The 18,356-nt window shown below is 50.0% G+C and overlaps 1 protein-coding gene across 4 annotated transcripts in view; it reads right to left on the minus strand.

Moving 5' to 3' along the window:
- SLC28A1 (solute carrier family 28 member 1) overlaps nt 1–18,356 on the minus strand; it is an 80,397-nt gene that overhangs the window by 31,530 nt on the left and 30,511 nt on the right. For 3 of the 4 annotated variants that reach the window (XR_006262953.1, XM_043434422.1, XM_043434421.1), the window contains exons 9-11: nt 11,150–11,230; nt 8,898–8,978; nt 6,204–6,329 (exon numbers count right to left, since the gene is read on the minus strand). Coding sequence is in view for 3 of the 4 variants with exons in the window: in XM_043434422.1 (XP_043290357.1) it covers nt 6,204–6,329; nt 8,898–8,978; nt 11,150–11,230 (288 nt within the window). In the remaining variant the exon portion in view is untranslated. Of the gene's footprint in view, nt 1–5,613; nt 5,683–6,203; nt 6,330–8,897; nt 8,979–11,149; nt 11,231–18,356 lie in introns of those variants that run through there. The other variant, XM_043434423.1, reaches the window with a different exon arrangement.

An 18,356-nucleotide genomic window follows, 5' to 3' on the forward strand; every position in this document is an offset into this window, starting at 1 on the left:
AAACAAAACTTATCAATGAAGTAAAGTGGAGTATTAGTCCTTCAGTTGTGTCCAACTCTGTGTGACCCCATTGACTGTAGCCCACCAGGCTCCTCTGTCCATGGGATTCTCCAGGCAAGAATACTGGAGTGGGCTGCCATTCCCTTCTCCAGGGGATCTTCCCAACCCAGGGATCAAACCCAGGTCTCTTGCATTGCAGGCAGATTCTTTACCTTCTGAGCCACCAGGAAAGCCCTAGGACTTATCAATAGAACATATTAATTGATTTTTTCACACCAAGTCTCACAGCAGACCTCATTTCAGACCTGCCACAGTTCAAGGTTCCACAGCCTTGTGCAGTTAGTGGCTACTGACTATGTCTGACAGTGCAGGTCTAGAAATATCCAGCTTTTAGCAATAGGAAGGTGCAGGAAGAGGGAGCCAGAAGTTGAGCATCAAAGAGAAAGGAAGAGAGGTGAGATCTCTCTGGAATTCAGGGGCTAAGGGCAGAGCCAAAGACTCCATGAGGAACTGCCTGGAGGAGAGAGTAATAGGAGAGAGGGGAGAGGATGGGATGGCAGGGTTGTGGGAATAAGCACCACCCCCCCAGTTGCTGCAGTGGCAGCCAAGAGCCAGTTGGGGGCAGAAGAGAGCTTCTCTGTGGCCAGACTGGAGGCAGATCCAGAGGTCTGAGGGGAAGAGAAAGGGATGTGGACTAGGAGCCTTTCAGCAGGCCAGCTAGGGTGCTAGTCTGGGGCTTCCAAACCAGAGGCTGTGGATGGAGATCCGCAGCCACATGCCTGATCCAGGCGGCCTCTGCACCTTCTGTGGAGCTAAAAGGGAGCGGGGCCCCGGGCCTCTTCATTAGGGAGGCCTGCCTGCCTGGGGCTGGGCCTGGACTCTGGCCCAAGCAAGGGAAAGAAAAGAGGCTGAGTTGTAAGACAATTGTGGGAAAGCGATAAGAGTTTTTCCAGTACTTTAGTCTTAAGTAATAGCAGCAACGCTTATCCTCGTGTGGTAGAAAGAACACCATTCTTTCAACTGCCTGTGGGACCCAGGACAAAGTTAAGACATTTAAAGGCTCTAAGTCTCGAACTGCCCTGGGGGTTCAGTGGTTTAGTCTGCTTGCCAATGCAGAGGACACAAGTTTGATTCCTGGTTCAGGAAAATTCCACATGCCATGGGGCAACTGAGCCCATGTGCCACAACTACTGAAGCCCATGGACCTTAGAGCCCGTGCTCCACAGCAAGAGAAGTCGCTGCAATGAGAAGTCTCCACACTGAAATGAAGAGGAGCCCCCACTGCTAGCCGCAAGTAGAGAAAGCTGGTGCCCAACAACAAAGACCTAGCATGGCCAAAAATAAATTATTTAAAAAATTAGAAAGTCTTTAAGTCCTGAAGATAGTAGGGCAGCCCCTCCCCCAATAGCCACCATGAAGACAGTTTTGGGACCAAAGTCTTTAGATTTCATTTTTGAAATATCAAATTCCTTCCAAAATCAATTCATGGTGAGTTTTAGGGGAGGAGGGGGCATGCACCACCTTTGAAGGCCCTTTCCTAGGCTCAGGTGAGACAAGCCGTAAACCAGATGCCCTCTTACGTTCTTGCCGAGAGGAGAAGACAAAGCCCCAGAGCGCAAGGGGCCTTCTTGAAAATCACGTGGCAGCAGCCATCCTGCCCAGACAGCTCTGTGAGTATGTGGAGCTGAGCCTCCCAGTGTGGCCCAGGTGTTCTGAGGGAAGGGAGCACAGAGGAGCGGGTTTCCCCATCCCCAAGGACAGAGGTGAGAAAGAAATGTGGAATCTGGGAGCAGAGAAAGGGACAGCGCAGGTCATTCTGTCACCCCGACCCACTCAGGCACAGCATCAGGAGAGCCTGGGTGCTGGGAAGGGTAAGCTGTTGTTCAGTCATTCAACCGTGTCCTAGTCTTTGCGACCCCATGAACTGCAGCACACTAAGCTTCCCTGTCCTTCACTATCTCCCAGAGTTTGTTCAAACTCACGTCCATCAAGTCAGTGATGCCATCCAACCATCTCATCCTCTGTCATCCCCTTCTCCTCCTGTCTTCAATCTTTCCCAGCATCAGGGTCTTTGCCAGTGAGTCAGTTCTTCGAATCAGGTGGCCAAAGTATTGGAGTTTCAGCTTCAGCATCAGTCCTTCCAATGAATATTCAAGACTGATCTTCTTTAGGATGGACTGGTTGGATCTCCTTGCTGTCCAAGGGATTCTCAAGAGTCTTCTCCAACACGGTTGGCAATATAAAATACACAGCCTCATTTCCTGATTTTGAACCAGTCTCTTTTCCATGCCCAGTTCTAACTGTTACTTCTTGTCCAACACAAGGCAGACTGCTCTTCTCCAAATCAGCAACATGGAGGCTTAACCTCACCCTAAGGGCTGAGCAACAATGCACTGCATGGATGAACTTAGCCAGCTTACTGTAACACATTACAGCCCTTACTGTAACACATTGATGGTTTTTGCTATTACAAATGATGCTGGAATTTCGCATCTTTTGACCATTTGTGAAAATATTTTTGTATCATAATATTGCTAACTGATCAACGGGAAGGAATTTTTTTTGGGGGGGGGTGGCGGGGGAAGGAATATTTTTAAACTGACGGATAGGTGTTCTCCAAAAAGGTTAGAACAAATTACACTCCGATAAAGAGTATATGGGCTTCCCTCTGGAAGAGGCTCCAGAAGCCTCCTTCCTCAGCCCCCCGCCCACACCTCGGTCTCTACCAGACGCTGAGAAGGGAGCGATGCTAGCCTGGGGAACCCAGAGCACAGCCCTGGCTGCTTCCAACCCCTCACTCCCTTTTCTAGCCGCAGGAGCCGCTCGGTGCCGGAGGACTCCGAGGGCTTCTGGTCTGGGTAGAGGAGCCCTGCCCTCAGCCTCGCCCGCCGCCGGGCTTGCAGGGGCCGCCGGAGCTCGGCGCCCACCCTTCCCCGAGCCTCTCTGTCGGCGGGCGGGAGCAGCCTCGGCGCGGGAGGCCTCGGGGTTGAGGCGGTGGCAGCTCCGCCGGCTCCCTCCCGTCCGCCGGCAGAGAGCTCCGGACTCCGCTGAGGAGATTCCAACCCGCATTCTTGGGGGCCCAGAGCGGACTCTCGATTCTATTTGATTGGTCTACATGTCTATCCCCATATGGGCTTCCCTCATATGGGGCTTCCCTCATATGGGGTTTCCCTCATAGCTCAGTTGGTAAAGAATCCGCCTGCAGTACAGGAGACCCTGGTTCGTTTCCTGGGTCAGGAAGATCCCCTGGAGAAGGGATAGGCTACCCATTCCAATATTCTTGCGCTTCCCTTGTGGCTCAGCTGGTAAAGAAGCAGCCCCCAATGCGGGAGACCTAGGTTTGATCCCTGGGTTGGGAAGATTTCCTGGAGAAGGGAGAGAAAGGTTACCCACTCCAGTATTCTGGCCTGGAGAATTTCATGGATTATACAGTCCATGGGGTTGCAAAGAATTCCTCGCGACTGAGCAACTTTCACTTTCGCATGTCTATCCATATACCAGTACCACACTGTTTTGATCACTGTAGCTTTGTGCCCTCTGCAACAGCTGGTAGAAGCTATGATGAGCTTCGTGTGTTAGCCTTACCACAGAGAGTTCATTTAATGCGAGCAAAAGTGAAAACATCTGAGAGCTCCGTGGGTCAGCACAGCCCCATCTGAGGTCGCTGTAGAGTCCATTGCCTCAAATGGGGACCCCAGGAACAGCTGTTCTCTACACTACACCCAACCCTAGCAGCCCAGCGAGTACCTGAAGGCCTTGGTGGCTGAGGGGGAGATTTGCAGGACTCTGCCAGGGGATGTTTTATTTGAGGGGATGGCTGACTACTGCCACATTTGGACCAGAGCATAGAAGGGGGCCTGGCGCTCCCTGAGGTCAGCATGATGGCGGCAGCAGTGATAAACAAGAAATCGCCACAGGTTGTTCTGGAGGAAAACTAAGTGGGCCGTGGATTTCATCACGCCTAAGGTTTGGGCTTCCCGTGACTCAGATGGTAAAAGAATCTTCCTGCACTGCAAGAGACTCAGGTTTGATCCCTGGGTCAGGAAGATCCCTTGGAGAAGGGAACGGCTACCCACTCCAGGATTCCTGCCTGGAGAATTCCATGGACAGAGGAACCTGGCAGGATACAGTCCACGGGCTCACAAAGAGTTGAACCCAACTGAGCAACTAACACTTTCATTTTCAAAGAGTATATGAGGCACTTCCTTGATGATCCAGTGGTTAAAAGTCCACCTTCCAATGCAGGGGATTTGGGTTCCAACCCTGGCTGGGGAACTGAGATCCCACATGCAATGGAGCACCTAAGCTCACGCTTCACAGCTAGAAAGTCTGTGAGCTGCGATGAAAGATCTGCTTGATTCAGTGAAGATCCGGAGTGCTGCAACTAAGACTCAACACAGCCAAATAAATAAATAAATAATGTTTTTTTTTAAAAAAAAGAATATATGAATACCCCACAACCTTGCTGTTTAGAGGCATGTAAAATTTTGCATATCTTTAGAAGAAATGTAAGTTATTACTGTTTTAATTTATTCAACTCTCAGTAAGCTTGAATATCTGTTTATAATTTATGAACTTTTTTTCCTGATCAATCATTAACGTTTTAAAAAATTGTGACTTTCACCATTCAGAGGTTTCTCGTTTTTATTAGTTAGCTCTGTCAACTTTTTCCTTTACACTTCTGGATTTCATGTCATGCTCAGAATTTTATAAGAAAAAGGCAAGTTGCAAGAAAGCGTGAATAGAATTACCGCATCTTTAGTTTTTTTCTTTTAAGAAAGAAAGAAAGCATATGTGTATTCAGGTATATACTCTTAAATGACTATTTACACAGAAATATCTGGAATGACGGACTTGCCCGGTGGCTCAGCTGTAAAGAATTTGCCTGCCAGTGTAGGAGATGTGGGTTTGATCCCTGTGTCAGGAAGAGCCCCTGGAGAATGAAATGGCAACCCATTCCAATATTCTTGCCTGGAAAATCCCATGGACAGAGGAACCTGGTGGGCTACAGTTCATGGAGTTGCAGAGTCAGACATGACTGAGCAACTAAACAGCACAAGCTGGAATGACATATTTTAAGTCAGTGGTTCTCAAACTGAGCAAGTATCAGAATCACCTGGAAGGCTTGTTCTAACACAGGATACTGGGCCCGATTCAGTGTTTTTGATTCAGCAGGTCTGGGGAGGGACCTAAGAATTTGTGTTTCTAACAAGTTCCCAAGTGAATCTGGTGCTGCTAGCCCATGGACAACACTTTGAGCACTGCTGTTCTAATCCAGTAAAGGGAATTATCCATGGGAAATGGCAGTAAGGAAGTTTGTTTTTTTACTTTATTCACTTCTTTAAGAAGCAAGAATTTCTTTGATAGTTAAGGGAAAAAATGAGATTTTTAAAGAGTTGCATGTAAAAGAACAGACAAGTATAGTGTTTTATCCAAATACAATCCTTGAGAAGGAAATGGCAACCCACTCCAGTATTCTTGCCTGGGAAATTCCATGGACAGAGGAGCCTGGCGGGCTGCAGTCACAAAGAACCAGACACAACTGAAGCGACTTAGCACACACACACACACATGACACATTATTACCAGGCACTTTGTCGGGACACACAAGGTTCACCTCAGGTTGCCATGCAGTAGCGTTGGATGAGTTTAAAGGCCAGATTCATACCATTGGAATTTGACCTAGAAATGCATTGTGCTCAGAAAGCTGCAAAGTAATAATTTAGGAGTAGAGGAAGGACATGTGCCTAGAGAGAATGTGGTGGAGAGGAGGCAGGGGTGCAAGAAAAGTAGGACAAATCTCCGGGGATGACCTAGGTGGAGGACAGTATGTCTGTGTTTTGGAGTCAGACAGATCTGGGCTCAAATCCTGGCTTTGGACATCTCACTTACTCTCCGAGTCTCAATTTCCTCATCTATAAAATCAGGATATTAAACACCTCGCACTTTGCCTAGTATGCAGTTGGTGCTCAGTAAACAGAACACTGGGATGCTTTGGCCATGTGAGGAGCCCAAATGGCCCAGCCCACCCAGCCTGCCTTACTCAGGTGAAGCCTCTACCCCCACCATCACAGCAGCCCTGGTTCAGGATGCAGCCCACGAGAGAAGACCCCAGATTGCTCTGGCTAGGAGCTGTGTCGGGCTTCCACAAAGGTGGGTTTCAGGTTCTTGGTTTTCAACAAGCAGAAGGGGGCTGTACGTACCCCAAAGGAGATGTAGGCGCCCAGCAGGCTGCCGGCAATGGTAGCGTAGCCTCCAGTCATGACAACGTGGATTTCAGAGAGTGTCATGTCTGCCAAATAGGGTCGGATGAGTAGAGGAGCCTCGGTCTGCAAACAGGAAAGATGTCAGACAAGCAGAGCTGGCCAGGCCAGTACAGGGGGCATTAGAGATGTCCTCACCCCCTGGGAGTGAGTGGGACACAGTGAGGACTGGGGGACCCCAGGGGAAGAGACAGCAGGGAGGGGTGAGGACCAGCATCTGAACTTGACTAAACCTCTCGGAACCTTGGCAAAAGCCAGGCTCTGTCAAAGGACCCCCAGTCCTTCCTTCTGACCTGATAATGCTCCCCTGCGTCCAGTGCCTCCCACGTGCAGGCACTCAGCTAAGCACCTCACACTCATCACTTCCAACCTTCTGGGAAGGAAATGATCATCCCCATGTTCCAGGACAGCAGAAGATCAGAGAGGTTCAAAGAATTACCTCTGTTCATGCAAAGGACCAGAGGCAGATATAACTCCGTCTGAACTTCTAATAAAGATGAGGGGGTTGCCAGAAAGAAAGGAACCGGAGCACAAATGGCGCGTTTACTGCAGAGCACATGGGGAACCCAGAGTCATTCAGTTACTCATTCAATAAATAATTCCAGCACACTGTGTTCCAGACTGTGCTATGGAAGAGGGAGAGGGATGGGGGAGGAAGAGGGCAGGTGGGCAAGCCGGGGTAAGCAGTGGACCTCAGTAGGGAATGGCATGATCTGACTTGTGTGTTTTTTTTTCTTCTTTTTGCTACGTCCCACGGCATGTGGGATCTTAGTTCCTCAACCAGGGATCAAACCTGCATCCCCTGCATTGGAAGTGCGGTCTTAACCACTGGACCACCAGGGAAGTCCTGACTTGTGTTTTTAAAGGGCCACTCCAATGTGTGTGTGAAGGATGGACAGTAGGGGCAGCGGTGGTGGCAGGGAGAGCAGAGAGGAGGCAACTGCAGTGTCCCAGTGAGAGACAAGGGTGGTTCATAGCAAAGGAGAAGAAGGGCAGCGGGGCAGGTCTGGGATGTTGTGTGGGGCAGAGCTGGGAGGACTTGCTGATGGACTGGGAGCAGCTGGGAGCAAGAGAAGCAGAGGGAGGAAGGATGACACCTCGATTTTTGTCTGAAAAACCTCATGGAAGACGCCACCATTTACTGTGAAGGGAGAGATTCGAAGGCAAAGGAAATGGCAATCCACTCCAGTATTCTTGCCGGGAGAATCCCATGAGCATGGGGTCGCAAAGAGTCAGACACAACTGAGCGACTATCTCTCTCTCTCACACACACACACGCACATACACATGTGTGTGTTGAGGGAGGAACTCAAGGGTTCCGCTTGTTTAGACTTAGCCTAGTGAATTATCTGGGCTTCCCAGGTGGCTCATCAGTAAAGAATCCACCTGTAATGCAGGAGACACAGATTCAATCCCTGGGTTGGGAAGATCCCTTGGAGAAGGAAATGGCAACCCATTCCAGTATCCTTGCCTGGAGAATCCCATGGACAGAGGAGCTTGGTGGGCTACAGTCCATGGTGTTACAGAGTCAGACATGACTTAGCAACTAAGCTCTAATGAATTACCTAAGGATATCCAAGTGGAGGGTCAAGGGAGCAGTGGGATGTATGCCAGACTGGAGTTTCGGGAGAAGTATTTAAGCCATGGGTGGGGGCAGGGGGGAATCCTCTAGGGACACGAGCAGACAGAGAAGAAGAGGGCCCAGGCCCACCAACTTTGAGTTTGAAATGATACTGCTAATTCTTGAAGGCTCCCTACCCCCACCCAAGTTAATTCACCTTCAGAACTCTTCACAATCTAAGATTTGTATTTCTCAACAAAAACCACTGATTATATTTGCAACATCTCATATAAAGTAAATGCTGATACTGAAGTATCTTTTCCTCTTTGCCTCATTTTGAACATCTAAGGGACCCTGGACAATTTATCTGAGGGCACATCTGTCTTTTAAAGAAAAAAACACAAAAAACCCTTGAAATCAGTACACTTGGATCAAAGCAAAAAAAAAAAAAATTGCAGATATTCTCCGAAGTTTCCTCAACTGCCCATAGTTGCCATACTTTGGCAAGTATGTCTTTCTGGTGACATACATGTTGGGCAGGTGGGCCAGGATTCTGCAATGGTCACCACGTCACACCCTTAGGAGGGCCAGGCCTTCTGAAAGGGACTCAGGACTGATAGTCTCTTCAGAGTCAAAGTTATATTGGAAAATATTCTTTCAGAAAGAGACAGGGGGAAAAAAGACAAACTAATGATGTGGAAGGAACCCCAACCAGGAAGAAGACGACGTGGATTCTAAGTCCTGGCGTACATTGTGGGATCTTGGCAAGATATCCCCAACCCTGGACCCCAGTTTTCACATGTATAAAAGGAGAACTCTGGGCTCCATCTGTAGGATTCATGAGCCTCTAAGCTGAAGACAGCTTTCACCTAGGATAGAAGGTGGTGGGAGGTGCCAGGTAGACATCATCCTCTTTGGCTTGACCCAGGCACAGAGTGTATTCCCCAAAGGAGCATCTCTAGGACCCTGGTGACCCTGGTAGGAGGTTTGACCGGCTCTTCTGATGATGGAAGCAGGGCTCTGGGGATGCAGGGCCACCACCCTCCTTGGGGACAGGAGGCTGCAATACCCACCTGGCTCACAAAGATGTTCCCAGCCACACTCAGGGTCTCTGTGGCCGTGGTGCCCATGGTGATCTGCATCAGCCAGGAGATCTGGAAGGAAGCAGGGTGCTCTTTATGAATTGGCATCAGCAAGCCCCAGAGGCAGAGATAGTCAAGGTGGAAGTACCATAAAAGCCTTCCTTCCAACCCTGTTAGGACCTCCTCATCTACATTTCCCCAAAGATCCATCCACCTCCTCCTTCCATACCTCCGTTGATGAGGGCTTATCACCCGTGAAAAATGGATTCCCTGGTCAAGTATAGGGCTTCCCTGGTGGTTCATATGATAAAGAATCTACCCGCAATGCAGGGGACCCAGGTTCCATCCCCGGGTCAGGAAGATCCCCTGGAGAGGGAATGGCAGTCCACTCCAGTGTTCTTGCCTGGAGAATCCCATGGATAGAGGATCCTGGAGGGCTGCAGTCCATGGGGTCACAAAGAGTTGGACACGACTGAGTTACTAAACACACACATTGGTCATATATATTTGAGAATTGCTGTATACACACATACCTTGGAGATGGCCAACACTTGTCAGCTTAGCAAAGGCTCTGAGAACTCCTGCATAAAACTTGTTTAAATTTGTTTAGTCCAGCATCTAGGTTAACTTCACAAAATTATTTGACCAAGGGACTTCCCTGGTGGTCCAGTGATTAAAGCTCTGCATTTCCACTGCAGGGGATGTGGGTTTGATTCCTGGTCAGGGAACTAAGACCCCACATGCCATGCAGCGTGGCCAAAAATTTTTTTTAAAACAAATTATTTGACTATGGGATCCCTTTACCTAGTAGATTTACTAATCTGCTTTGAAACTAGAGTTTTTGGAGAAAGGCTTTGTGAAACACTGTATTAAAAAGTTCTTTCTTGGGGAGGGGCAAAAAAAAAAAAAAAAGTTCTTTCTTAAAAAAAAAAACAAAAAATAAAAATAAAAAATTTTAAAATTTTTAAAAAAAAGTTCTTTCTTGGGAATTCCCTGGTCAAATATAGGGCCATAGAGTCCAGTGGTTAGGACTCTGTTCTCACTGCTGAGGGCCCGGGTTCAATCCCTGGTTGGGGAACTGAGATCCTGCGTGCTGTGTGGTATGGCAAAAGAAAAAAAAAAGTATTTTCTTTCAATCAACATGAAATCTGCTTCCCTGGAATTTCTCTCCACTTCAAGTACCTCTCAGGCTGACTTTCCCCTAATCTTTCTTCTCTAAGTGTTTAGAATCCTACCCCTAACCTCCTTCACCCTGGCCTTCTCTTTCTGACCCTTCATCCCCACTTCCTTCAGCCATTCTACGGAAGGTGTGATCTCAGGCTCTCTCTCACACTGACAGTTTGTCAGAGCCCCTTGGTTGAACACATTTTCCAGATTTGGGAATAACTGCCACACTCATGGGCTTCCCAGGTGGGCTAGTGGTAAAGAACCTGCCTGCCAATGTAGGAGATATAAGAAACACAGGTTCGATCCCTGGGTCAGGAAGATTTTCTGGAGAAGGGCACAGCAACCCACTCCGGTATTTTTGCTTGGAGAATCCCATAAATAGAGGAGCCTGGTGGGCTATGATCCAAAGGGTCGCAAAAAGTTGGACATGACTGAAGCAACTTAGCACACATGCCACCCTCATGCCTGCCATGCACTCATAACATAATCACAGGCTCCATTTCTGGCAGCTGCCTGATGTACTGGTTTATTCTGAGCTCAATCAGCTAAAACCCTCAGCATCTCTTGCCAGGTCCAGTGCCATCCAATGCTGTCTCCTGCATCCTGGTTTCGTGCGGCAGATTTTATGAACATAAGCACAGGATTTGACATTTATATCAGCTGAGTCTGGCCCATGTGGCCCACCGCTCTCAAGATCGTTTTGGTATAAATTATTTTTTCCCCCGCATGCGGGCATGCTGTCATTCCAGTCGTGTCTAACTCCTTACGACCCTATAGACTGTAGCCTTCCAGGCTCCCCTAACACTTCTAACACTTCTAATGCAGCCTCAATTCTATAAACTACCCCCTCCAAAGACCCCATTGGATTGTGGTGCCAAGTCTCCTTAGTAGCATGACAAGAAACTCTGTGATAAGGCGTTTGGTTAGTAGTAGGCTCTGAGAGGGTGTTGACCCTGGGATCAGGGGATGCTGGGAGGTCCAGTCTCTCAGAGCAGGGGGTCTGGGGAGAGTTTGGGCTTGGGAAAGCAAGGCATTCTGGGAGAGTGTGGGCCTGGACCAGGACCTTGGGAACTCACCTTCATAATCACCCACTGCATGAGGCCCACATAGTAGAGAACTGACATGGCACAGCTGAAGAAAACAATGATGGGCAAAACCTGCCAGGAAAGAGCACAGATCTCTGGGTTAAAGCAGATAGGTGGCAGGATACCATGCAGGACCCCAGTCAGAGACCCCAGTCGGCCTACTTCCTCCAAGAGCCTGCGACTCAGAGAACCGACAGGGTCAGGGGAGCAGCTCTGAATCCAGTGCGTGGAATTCCATATGGGACCACTCTGGAGGCAGCTGTCCTCTCTGCTCCTCTCTGAACATTAGCCATCTAGGCAGCTGTCCCTGTAGTAGAGGGGGAGGACTTGAGTTCACCACTTTTTAAATAAATATAGATTTATTTATTTGACTGTACTGAGTCTCAGTTGTGGCATTCAGGGTCTTCAGTCGCGGCATGTGGGATCTAGTGCCCTGACCAGGGATGGAACCCAGCCCCCCTGCATTGGGAGCAGGGAGTCTTAGCCACTGGACCACCAGGGAAGTTCTGAGCCCACCACTTTTTATCACCTGCTGATGGGGAGGAAGTGACCACCTCGCAGGTTGTTGTAAAGGTTTAAGGAGCTGGCTCAGGGCCCAGCACTTTGTGCAGGGTCTATCCTCCAGCCCGGGTTCAATCCCTGGCCCATGACGCTGGCCTTAACCTCTTGCTGTGCTTTGGGCTTCAATCAGAGGCCCTCATCTCTCTAGTGTTCTAGTTCTGCTTGCTGCCGGCGAGCTCCAAATGACTCTTATTGTGGACCAGTCACCTGCATTTCCTCCTGTCACCCCATTTCTTATTTCCAGGCTTGCCACTGCTCTTCACTGACTCCAAGTCTCTACAATTCTTCCTTCAAAGCTTCCTCACATCCACTCCCTCCCCGGAGCCATGTGTTCCCCACCCCCAGTGCTTCCTCACTGCAGACTGACTTAGAATAGCAAGGACTGGCAACAATGTGAACATCCTTCAGTGAAGACAAGTGTGATGACCTATGGTGTGGCAGTGCACTCAAGTCAGGAATCGAGAGTGAGGAAGCCCGTTCTGAGCAGTGTGGGATGATTTTGAAGATAGGTTGTGAAAGGGAAAAAGGGAAGGTGTAGAACAGGAAGCATGGTGTGCTACTTTATGAGTAAGAAAGTGGGGGTGGCATTGTGGGTGCTCTTGTAGGCACAGATATCATTAGATGAATATGCAAATGATCAGGAATGGCAGCTACCTTGGGGATGGAAGTGGGTGACTTGGGGATTGGGGTGGGAGGGATACTTGCGTGCATGCTCAGTCAGTTCAGTCATGTCCAACTCTTTGTGACCCCATGGACTGTAGCCAGCCGGGCTCCTCTGTCCATGGGATTTCCCAGTCAAGAATACTGAAGTGAGTTGCCATTACCTCCTCCAGGGGATCTTCCTGACCCAGGGATCAAATCCGAGTCTCCTGATTCTCCTGCATTGACAGGTGGATTCTTTACTACTGGGTCACTGGGGATGCCTGGGAAGGAGACTTACTTTTTACCAAGTCCCCATTTGTACAGTTGGAACGTGCTATCTGTTCCAAACAGCTTTAAAACAATAAGTTATACAGAATTAGTAGCCCACCAGGCTCATCTGTCCATGGAATTCTCCGGGCAAAAATACTGGAGTGGGTTGCCATTTTCTTCTCCAAGGGATCTTCCCAGCCCAGGGATCGAACCTGTGTCTCCTGCATTGCATGCAGATTCTTTACCATCTGAGTCACCAGGGAAAGCCAATAATGTGGTAAGCTAAAATGTAAAGTGGGGAAAGTGGAAAATTAAAAGTACTGGTGATCCAGTGGTTAAGAAACCACCTTCCAGTGCAGAGGATGGGGGTTTGATCCCTGGCTGGGGAACTAAGATCCCACCTACCTTGGGGCAACTGAGCTAGCAAGTTGCAACTACTGAGCCCATGCACTCTGGAACCCAAGCTACAGCTAGAAAGAAGCCCTAGTGCTGCGATGACGAGCAGGGGTGCCAAGACGAAAGATCCCATGTGCTGCAACTAAGACCCAGCACGGCCAAAATTAATAAATAAATAAATATTTTAAAATAATTTTTAAAAATAAGAGCATAGAAAGAAGGCTGGGAGGCACACACCCAAATAGTCAAAGTAGTTGCTCCCATGTGCTAGGACTGTGGACATTTTGTTTTCTTCTTTCTCCATTTCCAGTTTCTCACCTGCTTTTCTGATAAGAGGCAGACCCTTCTCAAGGGAGGGCAGCACAGGCAGAGGGCTTTGGGGGAGGTCCATTTGCACTCACTGGGTTCGAGATACCTGGGGAGCATGCAAGTGGAAGGAGGGGTGCAAGGGCCAGGAGCTCAGAGGAGGGTCCAGGCCAGGCCTTGGCTGAATGCATGTTGAGGCTATGGGTCAGATGGAAACTTCCCTGGGTGACCGAGGACAGGGCCCTGGGGTCAGCGTTCCTGGAGGGTGAGGGGAGAAGGAGGGGTGCGTGGTGGAGGCAGAGAAGAAACAGAGAGGTCCGAGAACTTCTAAGACAGGATGCGATGGAAATCGAGGGCAGCTTTCCTAGAAGAGACCGTCCAGCAACAGTGCCAGACGCATGCATCCGAGAACTCTGGAAAAGGTAAGGACTGCGAGGGACGCTTGGCACCTGGCGATTCCAGGGTCCCTGGTGACCTAGGTGAGAGCAGTGTCAGGGGGATGGGCACAGAGGCCGGGTATCAGTGAGCCCCGGAGGGAGGAGGACACAAGGAGGTAGAGACCATGAGGAGGTAGAGACCACAGGACAAGCAACTCTTCTGAGAAGCTTAGCTATGAGGGCAGGAAGAGGGGCTGAGCAGACTTCCCTGGCGGTCCAGTGGCTAAGGCTCTGCGCCCCCAGCGCAGGAGGTGTGGGGTGAACCCCTGGTCAGGGAACTAGACCCCACATGCTACAACCAAGGGTTCACATGCCACAACTGAAGATGGTGCATGCAGCATGCTGCAATGAAGAGGGAAGGTTCCATGCACCTCAACTAAGACCCAGCACGGCCAAATAAATAAATAACTTTCTTTTTTTTTTTTTTTTACAGAGGACTGTAGAGAGGGGTGAGGGGTGGAGGAAGAATCATTTTCATTTTTCAGAAGAGAGAGTGTTGAGCAATCAAGTTCAAGCTCCAGTTCAAAATGAACTGGGACCACAGCGCGGTCCCTGATGAGAGCAGAAACTCTGCCCAAGCAGCTCTCCTGGAGAAGAGAAACAAGCCTGGCAAAGGCAGTTTTCCCTCTCCCTTCCCAAATGAATGCCACGGGTTTTATCTGGACCTGCTCCCCTCACGTCTCTGTCACCAGCTTCGCTGCCCAGGAGGTGTCACCTGACAGGAGACCCAGGCACTGAGTGGTGAAGCCCTCTTCCTGCCCCATGCCTCCCCTGGCCGCCTGCTGCTGGACACGCCCCCAACACCAAATGTGGTGACGCATTCTCCTCTCCCCTGGAGTGAAACGCAGGGAGGATCACGTACTGTCTAGGACCGCCTCTCCAATCCATCATGTGAGGGACCACTAGGCAGCCTGGCGGGTTTGCCTGGATGGCCCAGGCCAAGGAGAAGAGGCCCCCGGGGGCAGTGGGACCTGACTGCAGAACCGGGATTGCTCCAGGCAGTGACCTAGAGACATTTTCTAGCTCTGAGATGGGGATCTTTGGTGGAAAGGCAGCTGTGACTGTCTGGGGAGGGATGATGTGTGAAGAAGAGAAGTGATTTCTAAGGTGGGACATTCAATACTAAGTAAGGTCCCTGGGGACTTCCCTGGTGGTCCAGTGGTTAAGAATCTGCCTTCCAGTGCAGTGAAATACATATTCTATCCCTGGCCAGAGAACTAAGATCCCGCATGCCACGGGGCAGCTAAGCCCGTGAGTCACAACTACTGAGCCCATGCTCTAGAACACGTGCTCCCCAACAAGAGAAGCCACTGCAGTGAGAAGCCTGAGCACTGCAACTAGAGAGTAGCCCCTGCTTATTGCAACTAGAGAAAGACAGCACGCAGCAACAAACATCCAGTGCAGCCAAAAATAAGTTAATTAATTAAATAAGGTCCCTGAGTCCAATACGATCTCCCAGTCCAGGAAATAGCCCTGGGCCCTGTAGTATGTGAGATGGCTGAAGACAGGGCAGGCAGCTGGGCTGTGCTGCCGTGTGAAGGAGGAGGAACGTGCCATTAAGCCCCGCTGCTTGTGAACTGCGCAGTCCTGCCATGAGCCATGTCCCCAAGGTGTGGTGACTCGAGGATCCTCAAAGCAACTGAAAAGTGAAAGCATTAGTCTCTCAGTCGTGTCTGAGTCTTTGTGACCCCCATGGACCATAGCCTGTCAGGCTCCTCTGTCCATGAGATTCTCCAGCCAAGAATACTGGAGTGGGTTGCCATTCCCTTCTCCAGGGATCTTCCCAACCAAGGGATCGAACCTAGGTCTCCTGCATAACAGGCGGATTCTGAACTATCTGAGCCACCAGGGAAGCCCCAAAGCAACTAAGTTCAACGTAAATTCACTTCACGGTGGAAACAGTGAGGCCATGAGGTATTGGTTATCTATCCAAGGTTACACAGCTGCAGAGACAGGTACCTCCTGGCCACTGAGCAGATTGCCAAGGACCTTCCATGATCCTAAGGAACTATTCCCTGGGGCCAGTCCTGGAGCCTCATTTCTCTGTCTTAAGGAGAGGCATTCTCTCTAAGGGAGAGCCAGAGTCTGCAGTAGCCTCGAGTCCATCCTGATCACTGCTTCATGGGCCCACTAGTACCAGTGCTCACCCTTACTGAAGGGAGAAGGAAGTTACAACACTTCTAAGCCAGTGGTTCCCAAGGTGTGGTCCCTGGACCAGCAGCATCTCCTGAAAATTTGTCAGAAATGCAGATTTTTGAGCCCCACCCCAAGAGTTTCAGAATCAGTCAGTCTGGGGTTGCCCCGAGAGTCTGGCCTTTCCAGATGCTACTGGTCTGGAACCATACACCATACTCTAAGAACCACTGCTCTAGAGTCTAGACCAGACCCTCTGAGCAGACGCCACCTCCTTCCCCAGAAACAGGCTTTGAAGGCAGGACTAAACCCACTGGGACCTGGCCCTGCTGCTTTCTCTCTCTGAAGGGAGCTGAGCCAAGGCTTCTGATGACTTCCCAAGGCTGTCCCCACAGCCCCCCTACACCCGGCTCCCAAAGCCTAAGCCTATGGACAGAGCCCAGTCACCAGCCCCAGGCCATGACAAACCACAAAAGCCCAAAGCTTGAAAATTCCTCAGGGGAGACTGCTGGTATGTCCACCTCAGCACCAACATTACAGAAAGGCACAAGGGACCTGCTCCAAGGCCAGAAAACCAGGGCAGGCCTCCTGATTTCCTGCTCATGCAGACACACCACCACCACACTTCCTTTCCATTCCATCCTCTGGAAATCGTGCTCACTATGGTTACCAGTGGACCCTTAATGACTCAATCCAACGGCACCTTTCAGTCCGTGTGTGTGTGTGTGTGTCCGACTCTTTGAGACCCTATGGACTATAGCCTGTGAGGCTCCTCTCTCCATAGGATTCTCCAGGTAAGAATACTGGAGTGGGCTGCCATCTCTTTCTCCAGGAATCAAACCCAGAACTCTTGCATTGTAGGCAGATCCTTTACGTTTGAGCCACCAGGTAGCCCAGGTCTTATCTTACTTGACTTTTTTGGTCAGATTTGGCATTGATGACTACTGGGCACTGCAGAGGCTGCATCAGGCAGACACCCCAAAACCCTCGGGAGATGAAAATGTTTTCTTTCTCCCCAGGGGTTCCTCAGGGAGAACATTTCAGCAGCACCACTGAGCTTAGTGAGTGTGTGCGTGTTGCAGAGGCTGGAGCGACAATAAAGAAAGGAGTGAGGGAGTGCTCCTGACCGGCCAGGCCCAGGCAGGGTGCAGGAGCCTGGCGGGGAGAGGTGATCATGTGGGTGGAAAGTTACTAGAAGGGGGATGGAGCCAAGGAGGAATGACTAATCATGATGCTACTGCCAGGAGGTGGCTGCCACGTCAACTGGGCCGGGGGAGATGGAGGGTTGAAGGAGTCCCGGGCAGACCTGGCTTCCTGGAGAAGTGACAAGCTGAACCCTGGCCCAGCAGGAAGCAGCTTGAAGTCTGAAAATCTGAGTGAGCTTGGAGACTTCCCCAGGCTGACACGGGCCAGTAGCCCTGGACTAGGGCCACATGATTCATGGGAAGGATGAAAAGAAAGCCCTTGAGTCTTCCGCTCAACTCAGCACAAACAAAGCCATCTCCCAGCCGGAGGACAAACCCCACACTCAGCAAGTGTGTGTGTGTGTGAGAGAGAGAGAGAGAGAGAGAGCAAGAAAGAGAGAGCAATGCAGGAGTGCAGGGTGTGAGTGAGATTCTGTGATTAGGAAATCTGGTTGAGAAAGGGAGTCCTATTGCCATGAAGCATCTATCTGAATTCATCCCTCCTTCTGGCCTGCCTTCACTAAGGAGGCCGCTGGCTAATACACTGGCCAGGAGTTTGGGTGGAGGACAGGGCATCCTGGGGCTACAGTCCACTAGCAAGTGCTGAGCCTTCTTAATGATAAACCCACCTCTCTTTGTTTTTTCTCTCTTGACTGAACATCCAATCTCAAAGTCTTTAGCAACTGTGAATAGGTTTTAACTTTATCACTATTGTTGTTAAGGATGCTTTTTGTATTTAAAAGGGAGACCTGATGTCACTGACTTTTACTTAGTGTGAGGAAGAAAACAGCACTTAATTACAAATCCAACAACCCGGTTCTAGCCCTGCCTCCCTCTTAACCCACTAGGTAGTTGTGCCCAGGTCACTGCTCCTCTCTGTGGTGTGGTCTGACCATCTGTGATATAAAGGGGAGGCCTGAAATCCCCAGCACTCCCTCTTAGCCCAGTGGTCTAGGAACCCCTGGTTCTAAAGTGTAATTCAGGGAGAGATGCAAGTAGCAGGTATGTGCAAATTCTTCTAGAAAGGGAGGAAAGTAACAGTCAAAGTGTTAGTCACTCAGTCGTGTCCGGCTCTTTGCGATCCCATGAACTGTTAGGCTTGTCTGTCCATGGGATTCTCCAGACAAGAATACTGGAGTGGGTTGCCATTCCCTTCTCCAGGGGATCTTCCCAACCCAGGGATCAAACCCAAGTCTCCTGCATTGCAGGTGGATTCCTTACCATCTGAACCCCCAGGGAAGCCCCAGGGAGGAAAGATGCACAACTAGC

This window comes from Cervus canadensis, chromosome 17 (assembly GCF_019320065.1).
Source record: "Cervus canadensis isolate Bull #8, Minnesota chromosome 17, ASM1932006v1, whole genome shotgun sequence".
NCBI lineage: Eukaryota > Metazoa > Chordata > Mammalia > Artiodactyla > Cervidae > Cervus > Cervus canadensis.